Source organism: Vanellus vanellus (assembly GCF_965231255.1).
Source record: "Vanellus vanellus genome assembly, chromosome: 1".
NCBI lineage: Eukaryota > Metazoa > Chordata > Aves > Charadriiformes > Charadriidae > Vanellus > Vanellus vanellus.
In genome coordinates this window covers 94887973-94910330 of record NC_138905.1, presented here as the reverse complement: position 1 = coordinate 94910330, position 22358 = coordinate 94887973, and the positions used below count along the sequence as shown (strand labels likewise).

General features: G+C 42.3%; 1 protein-coding gene across 1 annotated transcript in view; it reads right to left on the bottom strand.

Moving 5' to 3' along the window:
• Positions 1-22358, bottom strand: part of NME7 (NME/NM23 family member 7) — a 94242-nt gene that overhangs the window by 9714 nt on the left and 62170 nt on the right. Inside the window, exon 11 of the mRNA XM_082481450.1 lies at positions 7094-7201. Coding sequence (XP_082337576.1) covers positions 7094-7201 — 108 coding nt within the window. The remainder of the gene's footprint in view (positions 1-7093; positions 7202-22358) is intronic.

The following is a 22358-nucleotide window of genomic DNA, read 5'->3' as shown; positions in this document are numbered from 1 at the left end:
TCTTAACACTCGTCAGAGCATTTAGTTAAAGTCTGAGGAAAATGATGCTGGTTTTCACCTCCCACAGCACTTGTCCGGACAAAACACATCTGCTGAACTGGCCCGTCCTGTCATCACTTATCATCCAATATCACCTCCCATCTCCCCAAGGCTGGATCCAGCCAGCTGAACTTCCAGTGCCAGAACTTGTGCAAGTCTCTGTCCATCGGACTGCCATAGCCCATCTGTACAGCTGGATGATATTACTTCGTTTGCTTAAATGCCTTAGAAACAGTAAGCCAGTCTGACTGGTGCAAGGCTGAGCAAGGGAAAGAAGAGCTTCCAGCAGTACGTTACACAGCCTGCTAGTCCCCAGCCTTACTCTTGAACACCACTGCACAGCTGAAATTCAAAGAAGTGGTAGGAAAAAAAACAACCATCATGACAGCTCTCTCATAAGACAAACAAAACCCACTCTTCTTTGACAACAAAAAAATCATCCCTCTTCAATAGGTTATTTTCATGTCTGTGGGTGCTACAAATAGCTCTGAGGCAAGGGAGAAGGCCAGCAAACGATACTCAAGGAGGTCCTCGCTACTGCCTGGCTGGAAAGCTGCCTGCAACACTGAAAACGGACAGATTTTCCTCCACAGTCCCAGTGCCCTAGGCAGAGCCTGACAGCACTCAGCAGCCATGTGGACGCAGGCACGCAGCACCCTGAGGAGTCAGTGGAAAGAGTGCCCATGGGGACACAAGACTGAGATGGCAGTTGGCACATCCTCCACTCCCATGAAAACTGGCTTAAGAGCCCACCCCCCTCCGCAGTTTCACACATAGCCTACCAGACACAAAAAGGCACATGGAAGCATGTTCCCGCAGCAATCGCCACGTTACTGTCCACTAGAAGAAGTAGTCACCTAATATTAGCATCTTCCTCAGCAACAGGGAGAAGGTTATTTTACCCAGAACTAAAATTTCACCCATCCCACTGCAAATCCTTTTTCATGCCTATCTCACTGAGGGCAGCATCCTCTCTCTCTATGTGTAACTACACATGCATATACATGTATGGCTATTAAGCACTTTTTAATTATGCAAAGAAACCCCATGAGACTGACTGATTCCCCAAATACCATGGCATAGGAACATAAAGCTAACGTGGATGGCTCAGACACAGCAGGCTGCACCTCAATGGAGAGACCTTTCAGGTTACCGCAGACATGTGCTGTCTATCATCCCCCGAGTGTTTCGCTGCAGTACAAATGTCCTTATTGAATTGATTACAAAAAAAAATAATACCTTGAACTGCACAGTATGAGCAACAATTTACAGGCAGAACATGCCAAAACCCAGAAATACTGGTTTCGTAATAACTGTAGGTCTAGGCTACCGGTTTTTTAATGGTTGCAGATTATGCAGATTCCTGCATATTCTGAAAGGTACTCAGCCACTTGAGACCCAATGAACTGAGGCGTGTGTACAGCACCACCTCCTGTGGAAAGGTTTACTCACTGTACTTCCCATGATGTGAATAAGGCCCTCAATGACTGATTTTTAATGTGCCTGCGCTTCTTTAAGGAGGTACATAAACCTTGAAGTCTGGTAGCCACAACACCTTGTATCAAGTACTTCAACTAAAACTAGTCCAGGAGTGACTAATTTCAAGGAAACTTGTTTTGTCTAGAGAATGATGATTCATCAGATCCAGTGGTTTGCAAGCTTCTATTTCAACAAGATATTTATCAGAAATGTTCCTCAGGTCAAAGATGGTGAGTTGAGAAACAGAATCATCTTTCACCACATGTACATGAAAAACATAACTGCAAAACTGGCTCTAGTCTGTTAAATAGAGCACTTACTCGGCATACGAAACATGCACATTCCAGTCCTTGCTCTACCTGACTCAGAAGGAATGTGGATGCAGGTGAGTACTGGAATTGTTTGCTTTATATAGAATATATAGTAACATATATATATAGTAACATATATATGTATAAATCTTATATACACAGAGAGAGTAACTTTATATAAGTATCTGCTTTATGTAAAATAGAAAAAAAACCCAAACAAAATGGATGAGAGGTAGAGCAGTACCTGCTTTGGATGTGGGAAACAAATGCAAACCCTTGCTCTGAATGAACATCCTACACATCATCAGTCGATGGGAAAAATTAAGAAACTGCTGGTTTAGCCTTCATTCATGAAACCCCATCATCTCATAAATACCCCTTCGCTATCAAACTCCCTTCTTTACTTCCTCCTTTCTTTCCTCTCCCCATTAAAATGAGAAACTGATGACAAGGCTGAGAAAATGGACTGTTCTGAGCTATTTGTGTCTATCCATTGTCACTTTTGAAAATATTTTTCGTACTGATATGAGGACAGACAAGTCTATGAAGTGAATAAATAAGTGCCTGACCCAGTAAGTCAAAGAGCTCATCCAAGAGACTTCAGGGCAATATTCACCCTCCTCCTGTATCACTAAACTAAGAATAAAAGAAGCCGTTACAGGTTCACAACTGAAAAGACACTGATTTTTCCATTGTGACCAGTTGCGTTTTAAGCTCAATTGCATCCCCCTCCTCTCTTGAGCCAAAGTGAGTTAGTTATTAATTAATTCTGGTATGCTTTAGTCACTGCCTAGAACGTGAAGTAGTTTGTAGAACAAAGACAGCAGTTAAGGGTCAAACTGGTGGGAGCAAGTGCTGGTATTCACTTTTGGGGTTGGTTTGTTTGTTTGTTTGTTTGGGTTTTTTTAAGATTAAAAGTGAACTTTCCTTTTTCCAGGTCCATGGAAAAGAGTTCTAACAAAAAAGCACTGAAAAACCACGGTACTACATCTAATTAAATACAGTGTTCTAAAACTAGGTGCACAACCTGACCCTTACTTAATTAGTCCTTGCTGTTCCTGAGACAGCATTGTTCTCTCTCCTTTCCCCAACTACTCCTTGGTTATGGTTTCTGGGAGAAAGGTCACAACCTTGTCCTTTCTAGTGACTGTCAACTAAGTATGAACCACCAAAGTCACCTAGAGTTTGGCTATTAACTTCAGCAAGCATTTGATCTAGCCCTCAATTACCTATCTCATCTCCTCTAAGAAGTCTCCATTTGTGGACAATCAAAGAGCAGCTGTCATTGCAAACACTTTTCAAGTTTCAGTTAGATCTTAAACTATGGGTGATGAAAACTGCAGAGAAGGGTGGAGAAATCCTAAAATAAGCACTATCTGGCACTAAGGATACCCAAGTCCTCAGGAAAGCACCGGTGTGTTCCCTTCTACACAGGAACACACCTTTATTGTGCTTCCATAAATACTGTGCATTTAAGCTTCTGGAAGTTCAGAAGTCACAAAACCAATTAACACACAGACCAACCTAATCAGCTTCCCATCCACAAAGTGGTAACAGCAGTAGTCCCTTTGACCCTCTTGCCTCCAAGGTCCTTTGGGTGCTGCTGACCCTGCAGATGTGCACACAGAACATGTGGCCACAACAGAGTCAGGATTGGGGCAGGGACCTCTAGTAAGCTGCTTCAGCATTAACAGCATAAGTACTCCACACGCCAGTCAACAGACACAGCTAAGGCTTTCTTTGCACAAACCCACTGGGCTCCATTCAAGCTCAGAGATACTGGGACTTCCACTCTGTAGCCCTTACACCTGGTAAGGAGAGGCTGAATTGGAAATGGGAACCTCCGGAAAAGGATGATCCAGCCATCAAACATGGCCAAGATTGTACAGAAGCTCTGAATCAAAGGCAGGAAACGTCTTTATTCATGGTTTATCAGCCTGGTTCTGCCTGCTTTTGGGCTGTAACAGTTCCATGAGGCCCAACTCTCTGGTTCACTAAGCGTTTCAGGAAGCTTACATCAGAGCATCCTCTCTCCAAGAAAGCTTACCGGGTTTCAGAAGAGTTATTAACTTATTTCCTAGTCTGGAAAAAAAAAACCCAAACAAACCAACAAACCACCACCACCACCAAAACAACCTAAAACCAAAACCAACTAAACCAAACCAAAAAAGTCCCATAAAACGCCAAAACCAACCAACCAACCCACCCCCCATCCCCCCCCAAAAACCAAACCAAAACAAAACAAACCCGCCAACATATATGTAGTGGGAATTGGGGGAAAAATAGTGTCAGAAATTAGTGTCATTATTTTTAATAATGATTCTGCAGTTTGCTTTCTAAAATTTGTTGCATTTAGTATTTTATTTTGGAGAAGAGAAATACAAATCAGAACATCTTCACACAGAACTTCAGAGCCAAACACTTTCATACAAAAATTTGAGAAGTGCTTAGCCCAGCTCAGATAAAATCAGCACTAGAGTTATAAATGAAACTCTGGAGTTCCCAGCTCTTGTGACTGAATTCAGATTGCCAAACTTACCTTTCATCAGCAAAACAGGAGTGCAATAATTTGCATATAGGGTGGGGTTTGGAGCTATACTGGCTAGTAACTGCAACAGAGTATTAACACTGTACAAAAAACAATGCCACCTGAAGAAAAAAAAAGAGACTGCTAGGGATTAATTAATTTTCTTCAGGGTTTTAAAAAGTATCCTTCATCTTTGTAGTATAAATCTAGTAGGTCAGATTTTTCTCTGAAATTTACTCCAGACTCCTCTACTCATCAGTTGTCCTACAATGAAACTGTAAAGCTTTTAAAGCCACAGCAGCATTGACATCTCAGCCACAGAAACACCTTCTACCGGAACACAGACATAATGAACATACGCTAACTTCAAATCAAAAGAAGCAAGTTCCACTGCGCCAACATAGCCAAGGTCATTCACCTCCATGACAAGTGTCTTACCTAGCTCTGAATTCACCTCCTCCAAGGCTGAGAATAGTTGCTCTGTTAAACTCAATATATTAAAATATTCAGTTATCCATTAAAGAATGAAAATGTTCATTACCATTTACTGAACAGCATACTTCTTAAAAAATGTTAGTCTGGCTCAGTTTCCTTCTATGGTTGTCTCGCATGGCACACAGTCACTCTGCTCTAGCCCAGCACGTACAGTGCTGTTACAGTTACTGGGGCTGAGGGGGGAGAAAGGTCTGGTTTCTGCTTGCCAGCAAATGAGACCTCTGTGACTGGCTTTGAGCTTCTCTCACAGAAAAGCTCACAGAGGAAAAAACCTTTCCCAGCAATGACTCTGTGTATACTGTATCATTTCCTTTTCATCAGTTGTGACAAGACCTTCCTTGCACTTAAGCAAAACCTGAGGTTATTTTTTATTTTGTTTACCTAAGTTTTCAGGCCACTACTTTTCTTGCAGAACACAGATCTGAAGATACATCAAGAATTAAAGTGAAAAGGTTTCTATAGTTTACATTATAATGCTTATTTGCCAAACAATCAGAATGAAACATTCACTGCTTTATTTACTCATTAGAGAACACTGACTGATGTCTTTTACAACTGCTGGCTTAATCTGGACTGTTATAGAAGAAACTACAGACAGATGAAGAGTCACATTCTGTGTACAATTACGCCTATGGTAAAAAAAGGTTTTAAACCCCTTTCCCCCCAAAAATACAATCAGTAAATGATTGCTAAAACGACCAGTCTGCAATGGGAACTGCAAAGTGTGTAGTCACAGTAATACTAGATCAAAAACTTAGCTTATGATTCAGCTGTGGGATTCAAAGGACAAACTTAAATAGTGGAGACCTTGAGAAAGAACTCCAGCTTAAATTTTTGTTTTGAAGAAGCAATTCTACTGCTTTGTTCCATCCACCTCACTGACAGTGTAAACTCAATTTAAACAACCAGCAAAATGGGGTTATACCTGCTTTGCACCCCCATAAAGGAGTCAGACTGTGGACACGAGAGAGAGAGAGAGAGAGAGAGAGAGAGAGAGAGAGAGAGAGAGAGAGAGAGAGAGAGAATTCTGCTAAAGTACTAAAATACTCTGTGAGTGTTGGTGAGACTTTCATTTCTCCCTTGCAGGCTATGCCTTTTCCTGTTGCCTTGAAAAGCCATGACTGAGGGATTTCAGGCACGCGGTGACAAATACCTGTTTACTTGTTTAAATCCAGTCCCACTGGGCAGAAACTAGAAGTTGTCAACTTTCAATGTCAGCTTCGAAATGGCTGCCATTCTCAGAGTTGAATCTCACTAGTCTAATCCTTAAACTAGATGCAATTCCCCAGCAAAGAGCACTTTAACCCACAGATCTGATTTTATTTCAAGAAGGGAGACAGTGATGCAGTTAGCTCTTCCTCTCCCCCTCAATGAAAACACCATTTTGGCAATGTAAAATAATACAAGCTACGAAAACTCGTACTGCTCCATCATGCTACTATAGTCTGACAGCAAAACATTCACAAATACATGTAGACAGTAAAACAGAAGCTATGCATGCACTGGAAAAACACTTGCATTGATGCAGAGATCCATCCAAGATACGCTTACACACTGCTTCAACCCCCTTGTGCAGACCTTAGTTTTGAGTCATGAAATTAGGTGAGTGAGCTTGTTCTGGTTTTCATAGTGAGTACTTCTGTCTTTACAAACTCCCTTAATTTAACATTTTCCCATTTTATTGGACTTTAATGAAAGCGTACAAAGCCAAAATCAGATAATAATTAGTAAGATAATGTAAAACACAGGAAATACCAACAGATGTGCATAATTATGACTGTCTACCAATAAACCTGGACCCTATCTGATTTTGAATCCTTAGCGCCTGTAATATTCTAACCCCCACACAAGCTCACTGTAAAGGGAATCCAGACCAGGAGTCATGGTAGTCATCCAAGAAAGGGCTAAGAAGGTGTCTCTGCAGAAGCAGTGTTAGGTGCTGATACCCAGTCCCAAGGACACATTCAGCCAAAGAGAAGACTCTTGACTTTCATTTCATTAAATACTTCATTGTACCATATTCACGCAAGAAAACTGCATGGATTAATTTTTTACAGTATCAGAATTAACTGAGTTAAATGCCCTTGATGAACTCTTTGCTTTTGTTTCTAGTTGATCACCAGTCTCCAGCACAGCTACTCCACATATAAAACACTTCAACAGATTAAAACAGGGTTAAATATAGTTTTTCACTTTAAAACTTCCCACGATATAGAAGCACATGTTGTCTAGAAGGTCTTACCTCCAAAAGGCCATCTTCAGGTAGGTCTGTGCAGTGGACAGCATTCTGAATCTTGTTCTTCCCGAAGACAGCTCGCAGAGTTCCAGGTCGGAGATGGCGGGCTATTTCCTATTGAACACAAGAAAACCAGGAGACCATCGTGAACCACACTGTTCCTTTATATCATGGATGCAATGGAATCTTACAAAGTAAAACATCATTGTGCTATTAATATATGTGTGGCACACTATAAAACAAAATGAAGAGGGAAATACCAGCTTGCACTACACACCTACACAACTGCTGAAAAAACATGGCCAAGATTGTGAAAACTAACTGCTTGAAATTGGGCCAATCAAGCCACCTCAGGTGAAATGCAGGACCCTTCTTGTTACACATACACATTCCTGGCACTTGTATTAGCTGATGTTAATACCTTTTCAGCTCTCAAGCACAGAATGTGCTGTCTTCAGTGAGCAGACACAAGCGCACCACCTTGCAGACTGCCTCCCCTAACACTGAACTATTTGCCTCAGAACCTGACGTTTGTGAAGCCCAGATACTGAACCTAGCCTCTTGGTCTTCTCCACTGCAGTGCTTCTCTGACATAATGACTAGTGCCAACATCTGATCCCCTCTGAGGAGCAGTCCAGACTCTCTCTTTCTCTGTTTTTTGAAGTTGACATTTCAATACTCTTCTTCATCTACAATGCCGAACACCTCCTTGGCCTCTCAGAGTGTTTCTCTTACCATAGCAGACCCCACTCGGGTCCTGAGATAACATTCCTCCCCTACCTCTTTACTATGATATAACTCCCACCTTACACTGCACAGGATTGCCTTCCTTGGCTTTCCCCTCCACCATGCTCTTTCTTTCAAGGTATAATGCAGTCATCTTGCAGTGTTGTCTTTTAAGACCTTTCGTATGCCAACTGTGTTACACCTTGTTGGCCTCTCTTCCCAACACCCTGGAGGTCTTCTCCAAGCCCATCTCATGCACAGTGTGCCTCCTTTTAAAATTCAGTGGTGATGGCATTAACTCAGTTTTCCATCCATAAAATCTTTTGGACGTTCTTCCATGAGTGACTCTGGAGCATTGCTGCCTGTGAAGGGACAGGCTGATGACAAGCTCACACTACAGCTACTGAACAACAACAACAAAAAAATACAAAAAACATTCTCCCTTGCCAATAGAGCCTACATCAGTCCCTTTCTGAAAAGGCACTGGGTACATTAGGGTGTAATCGCTTTGGAAGTGTCCAGCACAGTTTCACTGTGCCACTCCCAGGTGTTTGTTTTGGTGTCACAGCTGGAGGTTACTTCCCCCACAGTCGAGTCACCAGACTGGATCATCCAAGCATTTCTTAACTTTCAGTGTCAAAGGGGTTCAAAGTGACTTCAGTAGTGGCTCTTGGCTGACCCGAAAAATGTTTCACAGGTACAGATGAAAACCACTCCCATGATGCACAGTCTCTTCTGGGATGGCTGTGAATGTTTTAAGCTAGTCCCAAAAGACCTCACAAGAGCATTATCTGACAATACCCTGTAGCCACTTTCTAGCTTCACCCACTTGTCATGTCTCATTACTAAACTAAAACAACTGGACTTTAAGGGCAGGATCTTCTCTTAGCCCAGCAAGTCCTAGATAATTTTCTGGTAATAACAATTTACAGTTATGGTGATCTGTTACCTAGTAACCTAGATCTGTTACCTATGGTGATCTGTTACCCAACTGGAAGACAATTAAATTGCTTCAATGCTTGGAGTGTGTCTAACCCAAAACATGCTACAACAGGAAGTTTCATTTCCCCATTGTTACTGTGTATACGTCACAGTTTATACAGGATCTTTGGACATGGATGTCAAGGATATTTGAATAAGATACACTCACCATCAAACAAATTTTGCTTCAGAGGAAAGTTCAAGAGTTTCACTTAAAAAAAAAAAAAGCCCCAAGGAGGAAAAAAACCCTCCTTTACATGGTCCTCATTAAAGGCTTGCGATAAGAAAGCTGCTGGAGAACCAGAAGTCACATGCCAGCTAACTATAGCTATGTGGCACTTTAATCAAGCCTTCCTTGAAACAACTGTTGATTCCAGTAACAACTAGCTGTCAGGAAGCCAGCAATAGCACTAGGCTTTCCATCATTTTAAGGAAAGTTTGGCATATTAGAAAAAAAATATTGTGGCTATGAAACCTTTAGCAAGAAACACTTTAGCAAGAAACGGCTGAGATCTAAAAAGCTAAAGCTTGGTATTTCATGTTCTATTTCCTACCCATCAAACTCTCTTGCTCAAACTGTTCTGTCCTCCAACAGGTCCAAAAATACTGCTTCTTATGAAACTTCCCCAAGCTTTCCCTTGATCCACCTTCCCCACCAAACGCACTTTTGTTTGGTTGGTTGTTTTTTAAATTTCTTTCCTTTAAAAGCAGCTATTGCTTCCTGACGTATCATTTGTCCTAAGCTCTGATTTCTACTTCACAAGTTCTTAATAGAAGACTTCATGTTTCTTCTCTTGGACTCTCTCTCTCACTAACATTGCTTACTGCAACAGCACGTGCAATCTCCTGTTCTTCCTCCAGTTTTTCAATGCAGGTTGCTACACATTCTCCTGCCCTCCTGAAACTCATTAGCCACCTTGCACAAAAAGGGACTCCTATTCTGCCTGGGATTGCATTAGATCAGAAGTACACAAAGGTAGGTCCTCCACCACTTTACATTGTTAGCACCTGATTAATAAGAATCTAAATAAGCCTTTCTTGCCACCAGTTAACAAACAGGATGAGAGGTAAAGCAGTCTCTGCTTATATTTACATAGCCAAAAAAGGACAGTAACTGTCAATTCCTAAGTTTACTATGCTGTTGCTTTCTTACTATACCACTGAGGAACTCTGAGGGAACAAGGCCTCTGTAAATGACGGAGATACAAAGAGCTGTATGGATCATATATAGGTGTCCTCGTGTACGTATGGCTGGAAATCTTGGGAACATATGAGGGAAGGAGGAAGAGAGTTCCTTACAGAACTTATTCCTCATAGTACATACTAATATGCACTCTTCTGCTCCACCACAGGAAGCTTGTCAAACATTTTATTTATAGGGCCCCATCTGCAACAACAAGGAGATACAAATATACTAGTGGTGTTTGGGGTGGTTCCCCCACACCCATCCATCTTTTCCCCAAGCTTTCTGCTGAGTCTAGTTTCCAGAGTATGTGTTTTGTGTACTGGTTTTCAAAACCTTTTTGAAAGGAGTTGAGAGTGGGATGATGGAGGAGTTAAAAGCAGCTACAGCTCTACCATATACATAAGTGGACAGTAACATGTGTGTGCTGGAACTTCATGTGCATGTGTAAATGGGGATGCCACGAACTTGCATCTCACATAAAGAATACACTGTCTGCAGCAAAACAAACCAGGGTTGCTGTTCCAAAAGGCTTCACCTTCTTTGGACTTATTCAACAGGCTATTTGATCACACTTTACAGGCTGGGCTTTGATCTAGAGCTAGCCCTTTGAAGGTACTTGTCCTACACAAGATACAGATGCACACATTTCATGTTTCTCTCCATCATATAACTGCCCAGTGCTACACTGCCCATATGAAGCACTTAGCACAGTGTAAAATCTTTCTATTTCTAGACAAGAGAAGGGAAACAGAAATGTCACCAATGCCAGTAATATGTCAAAATCAAACTGAAAAATCATAAACATACTCACGAGCAAAGCTCATTAACTGCTTTTCCTTCAAATGGCTGTTTTTTCATGGGCTGGATGGGAAGTTAGATAGAACAGTAACATGTATGCCAGCAAAAACTGCAGATTTCAAGAAAATTTGGCCAGGTTTTTAAAAGCATCTGCCCTTAACTGGGTATCTAGAAAGGCCAAAAGGCCACTGCTCTTGAATATTTCTGCATGCTTATTGTTGTTTAAATGGCATTCAAGGAAAAGCCAAAGAGGCAACCACTGACTGTGCAGCAACCGTTCCCTCCCTCCTCAGTGGGAAACAGCACAAACTCTGAATGGGCCAAAAACACACGAAGGAACTTTTACAGCCTAAAACTTTGTTCTTCTTGAACATGAACTAGAACAAGGGAACCTTGAAAATTCATTACTGGTCCTCTTGAGTGAAGCAGAATAAAAATAAGAGAGTTTGTGATCAAACCCTTTCCTACCCACAGTGTGCTCCCAGGGCATGTTCATTCTTTTAGGTTTGCTTTCAGGACAGCAGCATTCAGAGGACTTCTTGGGCTGCAACAAACTCTGCACCGTCCCCTCCAAGCCCCCAGTAAAACACCTCGTTTTCCTTCTCTATCCAAGCCCTGACTACGCGTCCGATCCTTGCTCTTCTTGGCATTTCTCATTCACTACTCTTTCTGAAGGCTTCATGTTGATTTGGTCTCCCCACCTCTGCTTTCCCCACCCTGCACTCATGAAGCTTTTTTCTTCTGCAGTTCTCCATACTCCACTGCTGTACTTAGATGGTCCCTCTTTCCCTCCAAGGGTGCCAACTGATTCAGAAGGCAGTAGTCAGCCTCAGGCAAACAAGCAAGTGCCTTTCTCTTTTTAAGGACCAGCTACGCCCTTGTCAAGAGAACAGAACACACATTAACTGTGAACAAACAGAATAATGTAAATTCCACCACTCACCTTGGAATTTATCTGGCTGAACTTTAGCCATGGGAAAGCTGACCGCCTCCTCTAAGCGAGGCACCTGAGCTTCCTCTGTAATGAGCAGAGGGTGATAAGCCCTTTCAGGAAATAAAAAAGAAAAAAAAAGAAAAAAAAGACTCTTTTGCAATACAACAGCTATGTAAGATAGGATAGTTGCCTCTCTCTTCTCTTCCCATCATCACAGCTCTTCAGTTGGCTTTTATTTTCAAGGGATTTTAGCACCAGTCATATCACACACTAGTGGCTGCACCAGGGAGCTGCACAAAATACTCAATCCTACACAAGCCATCAGCAAGAGGTAAAATGATAAAAGCAGCACAGTCCCTGTCATGCAGAATACAACACTAGACAAGCATCTCCTGTAATGTTTATTCAAGCTAAGAAACACCTTAGCTTTGTTGTTAATGTGGGAACAACCTCAGTTGATCAATTTGATATATCCTTCACAGAAGTTCCCATCCAAAGGCAACAGCTTAACTGTCAAAATGAAAACTGTGTTCGTGGATGATCTTGTGCACAATACCACAAGGGCTAGCTTGCCTCAGCTTGCTTCACATGTTTTCTTTGCAGCCCATACTCTTTCCAAACCCTAGTCAACCAATTTTGATGTGTATGATTTCCCTCTGAGCTATGCTGGACCTTGTTCTTACCAAGAAGGAAGGGCTGGTAGACAGCGTCAAACTCAAGGGCAGCCTGGGCTGTAGTGACCATGAAATGGTCAAGTTTGAGATCCTTGAGGCAGCGAGGAAGGTGCGCACTAGCCTGACCACCCTGAACTTTAGGAGAGCTGACTTTGGCCTCTTGAAGAATCTGCTTGGTGTGGTGCCATGGGATGAAGCGCTGGAGGGAAGTGGGGTCCAAGAAAGTTGGTTAATATTCAAGGACCACCTCCTCCAAGCTCAGGAGCGATGCATCCCTACAAAAAGGAAGGCAGGCAGAAAAGCCAGGAGGCCTGCATGGATGAACAAGGAGCTCCTAGACATGACCAAAAGGAAAAAGGAGGCCTATAGGGGGTGGAAACAGGGGCGGGTAGCCTGGGAGGTATACAGAGGAATAATTCAAGCAGTCAGGGATCAGATTAGATAAACTAAAGCCCAGATAGAACTAAATCTGGCCAGGGACATTAAGACAAACAAAAAATCCTTCTTTAAGTATGTCAGCAAGAAAAGAAAGACTAGGGAAAATGTGAGCCCTCTCTGAAAGGAAACTCAAAGAAAGAAAGAACTGGCTACCCATGACAGAGACAGAGCTGAAGTACTCAATGACTTTTTTGCCTCAGTCTTCACTGGCAAGGACTGCAGCCACACTACCTATGATGCAGAATGCAAAGGCGAGGATTGGGAAAATGGAGAACCGCCCACTGTAGGTGAAGATCAAGTGCGAGACCACCTGAGGAATCTGAAGGTGCACAAGTCCATGGGACCTGATGAGATAGATCTGCGGGTCCTGAGGGAGCTAGCAGATGAGGTCGCTAAGCCACTAGCCATCATATTTGAAAAGTCGTGGTGGTCTGGTGAGGTTCCTGCTGACTGGAAAAGGGGAAACATAACCTCTATTTTCAAAAAACGGAAACAAGGAAGACCCAGGGAACTACACGCCAGTCAGTCTCACCTCTGTGCCTGGCAAGATCATGGAGCAGATCCTCCTGGAAACTCTGCTGAGGCACACAGAAGACAAGGAGGTGACTGGTGACAGCCAGCATGGCTTCAACAAGGGCAAGTCATGCCTGACAAATTTGGTGGCCTTCTACAAAGGGGTTACAGCGGCAGTGGACAAGGGAAGACCAACTGATATCATCTACTTGGATTTGTGCAAAGCGTTTGACACTGTCCCACACAATATCCTGGTCTCTAAATTGAGGAGACATGGATTCGACAAATGGACCACTTGATGGATAAAGAACTGGCTGGACAGTCTCACTCAAAGAGTTGTGGTCAACGGCTCGATGTCCAAGTGGAGAGCAGTGACAAGTGGCGTTCCTCAGGGGTCGGTACTGGGACCTGTACTGTTCAACATCTTTGTCAGCGACATGGACAGTGGGGTTGAGTGCACCCTCAGCAAGTTTGCTGATGATACCAAGCTCTTTGGTGAGGCAGACACGCTGGAGGGGAGGGATGCCATCCAGAGGGACCTGGACAGGCTGGAGAGGTGGGCCCAAACCAACCTCATGCAGTTCAACAAGGCCAAGTGCAAGGTCTTACATCTGGGTTGGGGCAATCCCAAGCACAAATACAGGCTCGGCGGGGAATGGCTGGAGAGCAGCCCTGAGGAGGACCTAGGAGTGCTGATTGACAAGAAGCTCAACATGAGCCAGCAATGTGCACTCACAGCCCAGAAGGCCAACCGTATCCTGGGCTGCATCAAAAGAAGTGTGGCCAGCAGGTCAAAGGAGGTGATTCTGCCCCTCTACTCCACTCTCATGAGACCCCACCTGGAGTACTGGGTCCAGCTTTGGAGTCCCCAACATAAGAAGGACATGGACCTGTTGGAGCATGTCCAGGAGAGCCATGAGGATGATCTGAGGGCTGAAGCACCTCTCCTATGAGGAGAGGCTGAAAGAGTTGGGGCTGTTCTGCCTGGAGAAGAGAAGGCTCCGGGGAGATCTTACTGTGGCCTTCCAGTACCTAAAGGGGGCCTACAGGTGAGCTGGGGAAGGACTTTTCACTAGGGCATGTAGCGATAGGATGAGGGGGAACAGCTTTAAACTGGAAGAGGGCAGGTTCATATTGAACATTAGGAAGAAGTTTTTCACTTTGAGGGTGGTAAGGCACTGGCACAGGTTGCCCAGAGAGGTTGTTGAGTCCCCATCCCTGGAGGTGTTCAAGGCCAGGCTGGACGTGGCCTTGGGCAACCTGGTCTAGTGGGAGGTGTCCCTGCCTATGGCAGAGGGGTTGGGGCTCAATGATCTTCAAGGTCCTTTCCAACCTAAACCATTCTATGATTCTATGATTCTGGTTACTTCAGCTCTGACCTGGTTTATGTTCCCCAGTTTCATACAATAAGCCACATTGCCCTCAGCATCAGCTGCTGCAGAACACAACAATTTTCTACTCCTGCATCAATCCAAGGTCCATTTAATCATCACTAAATGCAGCGGTAAGCCTTTTGTCTATATTACAGAGAGAAAAATCTACATAAGATGGTGCCGTTGCCACTCTGAAGTCTTTAACTGGGGAAGAACACATTTTGCCTTGAAACCCGGGGCCCGACTTTTGAAAGGTAATTCAGAAAGCTTCTAAATACAAACCCAAGTGAATGTTAAAGAGAATGCAATAGGTTTCCTTGAGCTTACATTTCATAAACCAATTCAGAACAGAATTCTCTTGTTGACAGAGTGACATATTTTCTCTTTCTTTGTATTCCGTGTGAGCTGCAACGACGTCATGTACAAATATGGAGTCAGTATCGATGGCCTTATGCACACTTCCAAGGGAGCCAGTGTTATCACAGTCTTTTGTACTTTCCATATATCACAAAAAAATAATCAAACCAAAACAACCCCCTCCAAACACACACACACAATAATCACCCCTTTTCTTTTAGTTTTTATCACAAAACAAACTGGTACACAGGTTCTCAAGAAACTGGAAAGGTTGCATTGAAAGTCTTTATAATACTTAGCCTAATCTTCTATCCCCTGAGCACTATGCATTTGACCTAGACATTCGGGTTGTCTTCTCCTGACTGATGGTAAAATATTTATGCCTCCAATCACTTACTGGCTGTCCTGACAAGTTTCTTTTATCTTTAACTGAGCCTAGTCTATGTGCATATAGTTATGTACTTGAAACAGCATGGCTGTAAAAGTTTGTTCAGCAAATTAAATGATCTGATGCAGGCAACAGCAGTCAAATTTTCAATTGCAAGGCTGTAAAAAGTGAACTTGAGGCTCACCGCCTTCCAAAATCAAAGCTTTGCAACAGTAGCAGCAAGTAACCAAACCACAGTTTATTTTGTTACAAAAGCCTACTTTGGTCTGAGAAAAAAAAAAAAATCCATCTGCTATTCTGTTTATTTTAAAGTCAGCCTACCTCTGAACTAGCAGTCTGAAACCCTGTATCTTTTGGAAGTTTTGTTAACGGTACTAAAATTATATTCCATGCTTTAGTGTTGGCAGGTTTTCGGAAGCTCACAAGTCTGTAGAAGTTGTTACACTGTCTCCTTCTCACCCTCCATCCCCTGAGGCACTTTGATTCTCTCTGCTTCACTCCCACACATTCCCTACCACTCCTCCTCTCTGGCAGCCCAAAGGTGCTGCACCAACTCTCCACAGGCTCTCTGCTGTAGGCAGAAAACGTGGCACATTTGCCAGCCTGAGATAGCGTTTTTACTGGTCTTGGTGCTTCTGGTTGATCCTTAAGCAATTCTTATGATAACTGCCCTGCTCAGAAACTTATTTACAGTTGCATTTGTGCGCCTATCTGCCAATGGGCTGAAATCAGATAAGAGCAAGCAGCCACACTTCTGAGTTAAATGTAAACTGGATTGGATGGTGAAGTCTTGATGATAACTGACATACCAAATGTAAAGTTGGCTGCAAAATAGAAATAAAGACAAAATATCTAGCTATCTTGTTGTATTATCTGGGTGCAATAAGGGATATTTGCATTACCTGACAAGTTGGAAAAAGAAAGCATTTAACAACTGAAAAGCAACTAACTCCAGAAGATATCAGAAAACACAGTATAATTGTAAATTTGATTATTAGTTGCTTTACTTTAAGCTTTAAAAGTGAACTACTGGTCCTACTGATGATTTTCCAGTGCCTTCAATTTATAAATGGAATAGTAAATGGAATTCCATCCATTTATTAATTTACCTGTAAAACAAGAATAAAAAAAATAGTAGGTTGCAAGCGATATTTTGGGATTTCATTAATTCATGTTAGCAAAATATCTGGAGAGCCTCCAGTGAAAGTCATTATGAAGTTGCAAGACATTATTTTTGGTCTGCAGATATCTTGGCTGAGTTTTCCCCTGTAAGAACAAGAATAATTATAAATTATCTTTTCCTCTGAAATTTCAAGATGGAATTTTACATTTGCAGAAGCTGCCCAGATATCTGAACCTCCCACTTTGCAAAGCAGAAAAAACTGCTTCAAAATTCTACCTAGACTTCCCTAGCTGAACCAACTTTGGACCATCCACTTCAACAGAAGACACAGATGGACTGAAAGGCAAAACTCCCAAGTCTGCTTGTGAGTTTTTTATCAAACCCCAGATACATTCTCATTTAAGGCTTAGCATGAGAAAGAGCTTTCCCTTCCACTCTGTGCCCTCAAGCCTCTCCGATCCAACAGCAAGCTTTTCCTTGGAGGTGGCAGTGCTGCCATCTCTTCCCACGCAGTTGTGAACAACCCTGCTCTGATGGAAGGAATCACTCATTATTTGTGTTACAACTGTTTTTTAAAAGCCCCTGCTGCATTCAGGACTGACTGTACTACTCAGTGTTCCTATACATACTAATAGACAGTTCCTGGCTTGGAAAACTTACACGAAGAGACACAAAGAACAGAAAAACAGGAGCAGAACAGACCCCATTTTTTGGAGTGGGAAATCAAGACATGGAGACAGCAATTTCCCAGGGGCACAAAGAAATACACGTTTCACAAGGATCACAAGTTCACTGTCTAACTTTTAGCTCAAAACTTTTGAATCCCAGACCAGTTCCTCACCTATTCCTTCTCCCTCATTTAATGCTGCTTTAATTCCTGTGTAGCACTCTGGATGATAAACCATAGTCTGCAAATCTCAGGCCGTGCCAGGTCACCTATGGGAGCTTGAGAGCTGCCTTGGTAACATGAAGAACTGCTGCTCATACATCTTCCACCCTGACCTTGTTCTAGTTTCTTGATCTGGGAAGTCAAGGGACGCAGAGAAAGGGAAAACTTCCTAGTAGGAGTATCCAATCGAAGTCCCATGTACATATTGGATGCAGTCTATTATACTGTAAATGGAAGAAACCACTAAAAATTCTGCTCAGGTGGCCCTGCAGTAGAACAGAGAATGTTAGCCTAAACCAAACAGACCAGCAAGCAGCACCCCAAATTATTCAGCAGGTTCTCAGCATTTGAATTGATCATTTTACATCCAGTTTTTAAAACACCTTTGTTTAGTTAACAGTGTCCACAGACATTGAGACCAGTGGTACAGAATGAAAACTATTACTGTAGCTGTTCTCATGGCTGTCAGCAATTGCAGAGAGGAGGATTTTAAAAAAAATAAAAATAAAAAAAGTACCCATCATGATAAATGCGAAACCAGACTACTTAGTTCTTTTTGTTACAAAAGGTAAGGCTTAGGTCACAGTATTTGATTTCGCCCACTTTGAGACCTTCAATAGTGTAGCTCAAGCAGAAAATAACTGCAGATAGGCTCTGACCACAGCAAGTATTTCTTGCATTACTGCAATGGCATGCAAAGCGCCTAGGGAATTTCAGTCCACAAACACCCTGTTGCAATGTACAGTACAAGGATACCACCTATGCCGTCTAGAAAGCCAACTGATCTCTCTTAGGGGAAACCCACTTGAGAAACTGATAGATTTTCCAGCAGTGATCAGTTCCCCTCAGATCAATCTCTTATCAGCAAGAGTACATAAGATACACTGTGATCTGCAGCTTCTTTTCTGTTTGGTTATTATTAGCTCTGCCACCAATTTATTAACCAAGCAGAGCCTGAATGACCAGTCCTCTGGGATAAGAAAAAGAGAAAAAATGTCATGCACATCCAAGAATTAACTACTCATAAGCGGCTGACTGAAAGACATGAAACCTTTTGGGACAGCTACAGTCAACTTCAGGATACTCAAGATCACAGCATCATCATGGCTATATGGAAAAGTAAGTGCTCTACTGCCGGTTTTGCACATATTTATAATTTCTTCTATTGAAGATTTTCAACAAGCACCTTTGTGTGCTGATTCTTGCTAACTGCCTTCTACAGTGCTCTAGAAAAAGCCCTCGCAGCCTGTTGTACCAAGTTCTACCTTGGTTTATTATTTTTATAATATTTTTTTACTGAGATATCATTTGTATTACTTCACAACTAGAAGTATACGCAGCATCACTACAAAACTACTATGTTCCAACCAGAAGTCAGGAAGAATTCAAGTGAAGGACAAGGCTATCTATAGTCAACAAAAACCTGAGTCAGGCATGTAAGCAAATGCTCTTAATATATTCAAATCAAAGACTCAAACATTCAAGGTCAGGTTGGAGGGGGCTCTGAGCAACCTGATTTAGTTAAGATGTTCCTGCTCATTGCAGAAGGGTTGGACTAGGTGACCTTTAAAAGGTTCCTTCCAACCTAAACTATTCTATGACTCTGCAAACACAGAAGGTCACTGTGACCTTCTAAGAAACTGGAGGAGAAAATAGTGGTTTAGTGCAGAAACAGCATCATTTTCTTTCCCAGACAGAGTGATCTCAGCACTTCCCATATCTTCTGGAAATACCGCTCCCTTTTCCCAAGGAAGGACTGAGGCTATAGAGAATTTGGTTTTTTGCCTGAATGCTTCTTTTCAGGAATTAACTTTTTATATATTCAAAAACATTGCTGTCCAATGTAAAAGAGTGTTTTGCTGTCTGCAAACACAAGGGGAGCAAAGAAAACAACCACATAGACTGAAATTAACCCAGAATCATCATGTTCTCAAAAAGGCTCTTACCTTGTGCCTTTATGGACTGAATATATTAATGAATCTATTCTCAGAAACCTCAGCAGCTAGAGCAGAACCATAATAGAACAGTCCAAAGAAGGAAGGAGGGAGAAAAAAAAAAAAAAAAGACAGGAAATCACCAAGGAAGGTAGACCTCCTCTGACTGCAAAAGGAGACTACAACTTCTGTGTTTTACTGACAAAGATTGTATTTTTATAAGGGGGAATAATACTTCTATTTTTAAAAAGTGTTAAAACCCTCCCATAGGCATGATAAATCACATTTTCATCCAGTGTAGCTGGAAGAAACAAACCCTAGAGAGAACCCTGCAGATTACCTTTGATCAGCCTACCAGTGTAAAATTACACTGTGTATTTGTCTATAACAGGCTGGTATCACACATATCACCTGATATGTTAGAAGCCTACCTCTTTTTCTACACTATTGAGAAACAAAACTTTTCTGCTTAATCCATCTAAGATATGTAAGCAGACATAAAATAAAGATACGGTATTTTGAAATGTATTAGCTAGCTTTATTTAAAAAACAAACCAAGCAAATGCTAAAAGAAACTAGGCAAGCAAGCACTTTTAAAACTTTGTCACCTTTTAAATAAAATATGATCCATCTATATGAGATACTAAATCTGTAATACCACTCTCTAAAACATGGCATATATTCAAAGCTTGGAGAGAACCTAAACTGGAAGATGCAATACAAACAGGATATGGAAGCATTCACTTTGCAAAACAAAACCTGCAGATGGACAGTTATACCCAAAACTCCACGCAACCCGAAAAACTCCACCTCCTCAAGGCTGAAGAGACAAATTTATGTAACTCACAGCATTTATAAGAATCTTGTGTTCATCTTAGACGCTTAAAATACCACTTTTTTAATAACACCCACCTACTACTTTGGGATGCACTCAGTCTGAGTGCAAAGGGAGCCTTTATGATCCCTAAGCCAGTCTTTCAGACTTCTTTCACACCTACCTATAGATGCAATTAGTCTTTGTGATTTCAGGTCAGGCTAAGTGTCTCCACATGTCTGCAGAGCTGAATGGTACAAAGCCCTAGATCAAGAAATTGAGTTTTCTTAAAAAGTAAATATTCTAAGTGTGGCTTAAACCCTTACAAAAATGGCTAGCCCTATGATGCTGTCCAGGGAAAGGCCTAAAAACCTAACTCCAGGACACCCTGGCACGTTACCCATTCTGGGGAGTAGCTAGGAGGTCTCTACGGCAGCACAGCAAGTAACCAGTGCTGTTAATGCCTTGTGGCACATCCCTGCTTTCCTTCAGTCTTTGGGCTCACATTCAGCTTCTGTCCTCTTGTTAAAATAGGGCAAGCTATTCCAGCCTGGAACCAGGCACAAGGAGCCCAGGAAGAACCAGTTCGAAGCCAGAGACAGTTGACATAAGGGAAAGACAGGAACACAGATGGGAACCCTGAGGCTTCTGAAGTTGATGCTACTTTCCAGGACGACATACAGGACTTTTGACAAAATATTGAAAACTTCCTAAAAATGTCCAGAAATTGCAGTTAAGAAGGTGCCTAGTCACGAGGGTATCCTAAATATCATAGTGGCAGGCAGCAGAGGAAACCAAAAAAAAAAAAAAAAAAATCCTGTCCATAGGCTAGAAGGGCTTTGGTAGCCAACTGAGGAAAAAAAAAAAACAAACCCAAAACCAGCATTGCAGCAACCAGAAACAAGATGCAAATGTACTCCAGTTTCAGTCCTCTCCCAGAAGTCCCCAGCACCTTCTCTCCAGAGGATAAAAGCAGCAGACTCCTTCAGCGTCATGCATCTGCAGTGGTAGTGGGCTTGATATCAGACAATACAATACCTTTTATTATCTACTTTACCAAATGACTATAATTTGTGACCAATGAATCTAAGTTCAATCCCACGCAGGATTTATTTAGGCAGACTTTATTAAGTCTGGTAGCTCTGGACCCTCAGACAAGGAGTGGCAGATAAAGTTTTTTTCAAACTGTAACCTTGCCACGCCTCAATCACATTGGATTTAAAGCAGAATTCAGTCTTGAGGGCTCTGTCAGTATTTAGTCTCCTGATGGAGACTGCAAGTCACCACTAATAACAGCATTTTTCAACACATATGCACCTACCTATCAAGCATCAAAGTGAGCCTACAAACTCCAGCTGCACATGACACTGAACAGCCACCATATGAGAGCAACCTTCAGGCAATAACAAGGCACATTTAAAGCAAGCCATTTGCAAGCAAAAGGCTCCTCCACCATTACTAGTGCTCTGATTTTTGTTTGAATTTCCCCACAAAGACATATTTCAGTGAGGCTGAAGTCCCTCTTCCTATGACAGGACTTCCCGTAGCCTCCAAAGGGTGGCTTGAAGAAGACAGTATGCAAGAAACAAAACTCTCAGCAGGTGACCTCAAAATTGTAACCAGATCATATATATGTGCCGCTATGAAGCACATACACACACATGATTAAAGCAAACAGGGCGGCAGGGGGAGAGGGTCAGGGGCTGGCAGACCTCTGCAATACCCATTCAGAAGCAAGAGAAACACATCAGGAGAACCTACTATGAACACTGAATTCATGCCTGTAAAAATTAATTATTGGATTCTTGACTCTCAGCTTCTCCCAGGGCTACACACAGCTTTGACAGGAAGAACAAATACATCATTTATGTATCAGTCTTGTTTCTGCTGCAGCCAGTGCAGACTCCATCAGTTTTAAACCAGGGAAAACAGCTCACTGCCCTCAGTGTGGTGTTTGGCATCTGCACAGACACAGGCTTGTCTCTGACAACAAGCTATAAGGAGGTGAATTTCAAACCACACCCCAACATATTGACACTCTAAAGCAGTGGGCAACTCATGGTTAGAGTCACATTACAGCTGTGGGTCATTAGAGCACAGCTGCCTTAACACTTCCTTTCTTCTCGATCCGGCCTTAATAAGC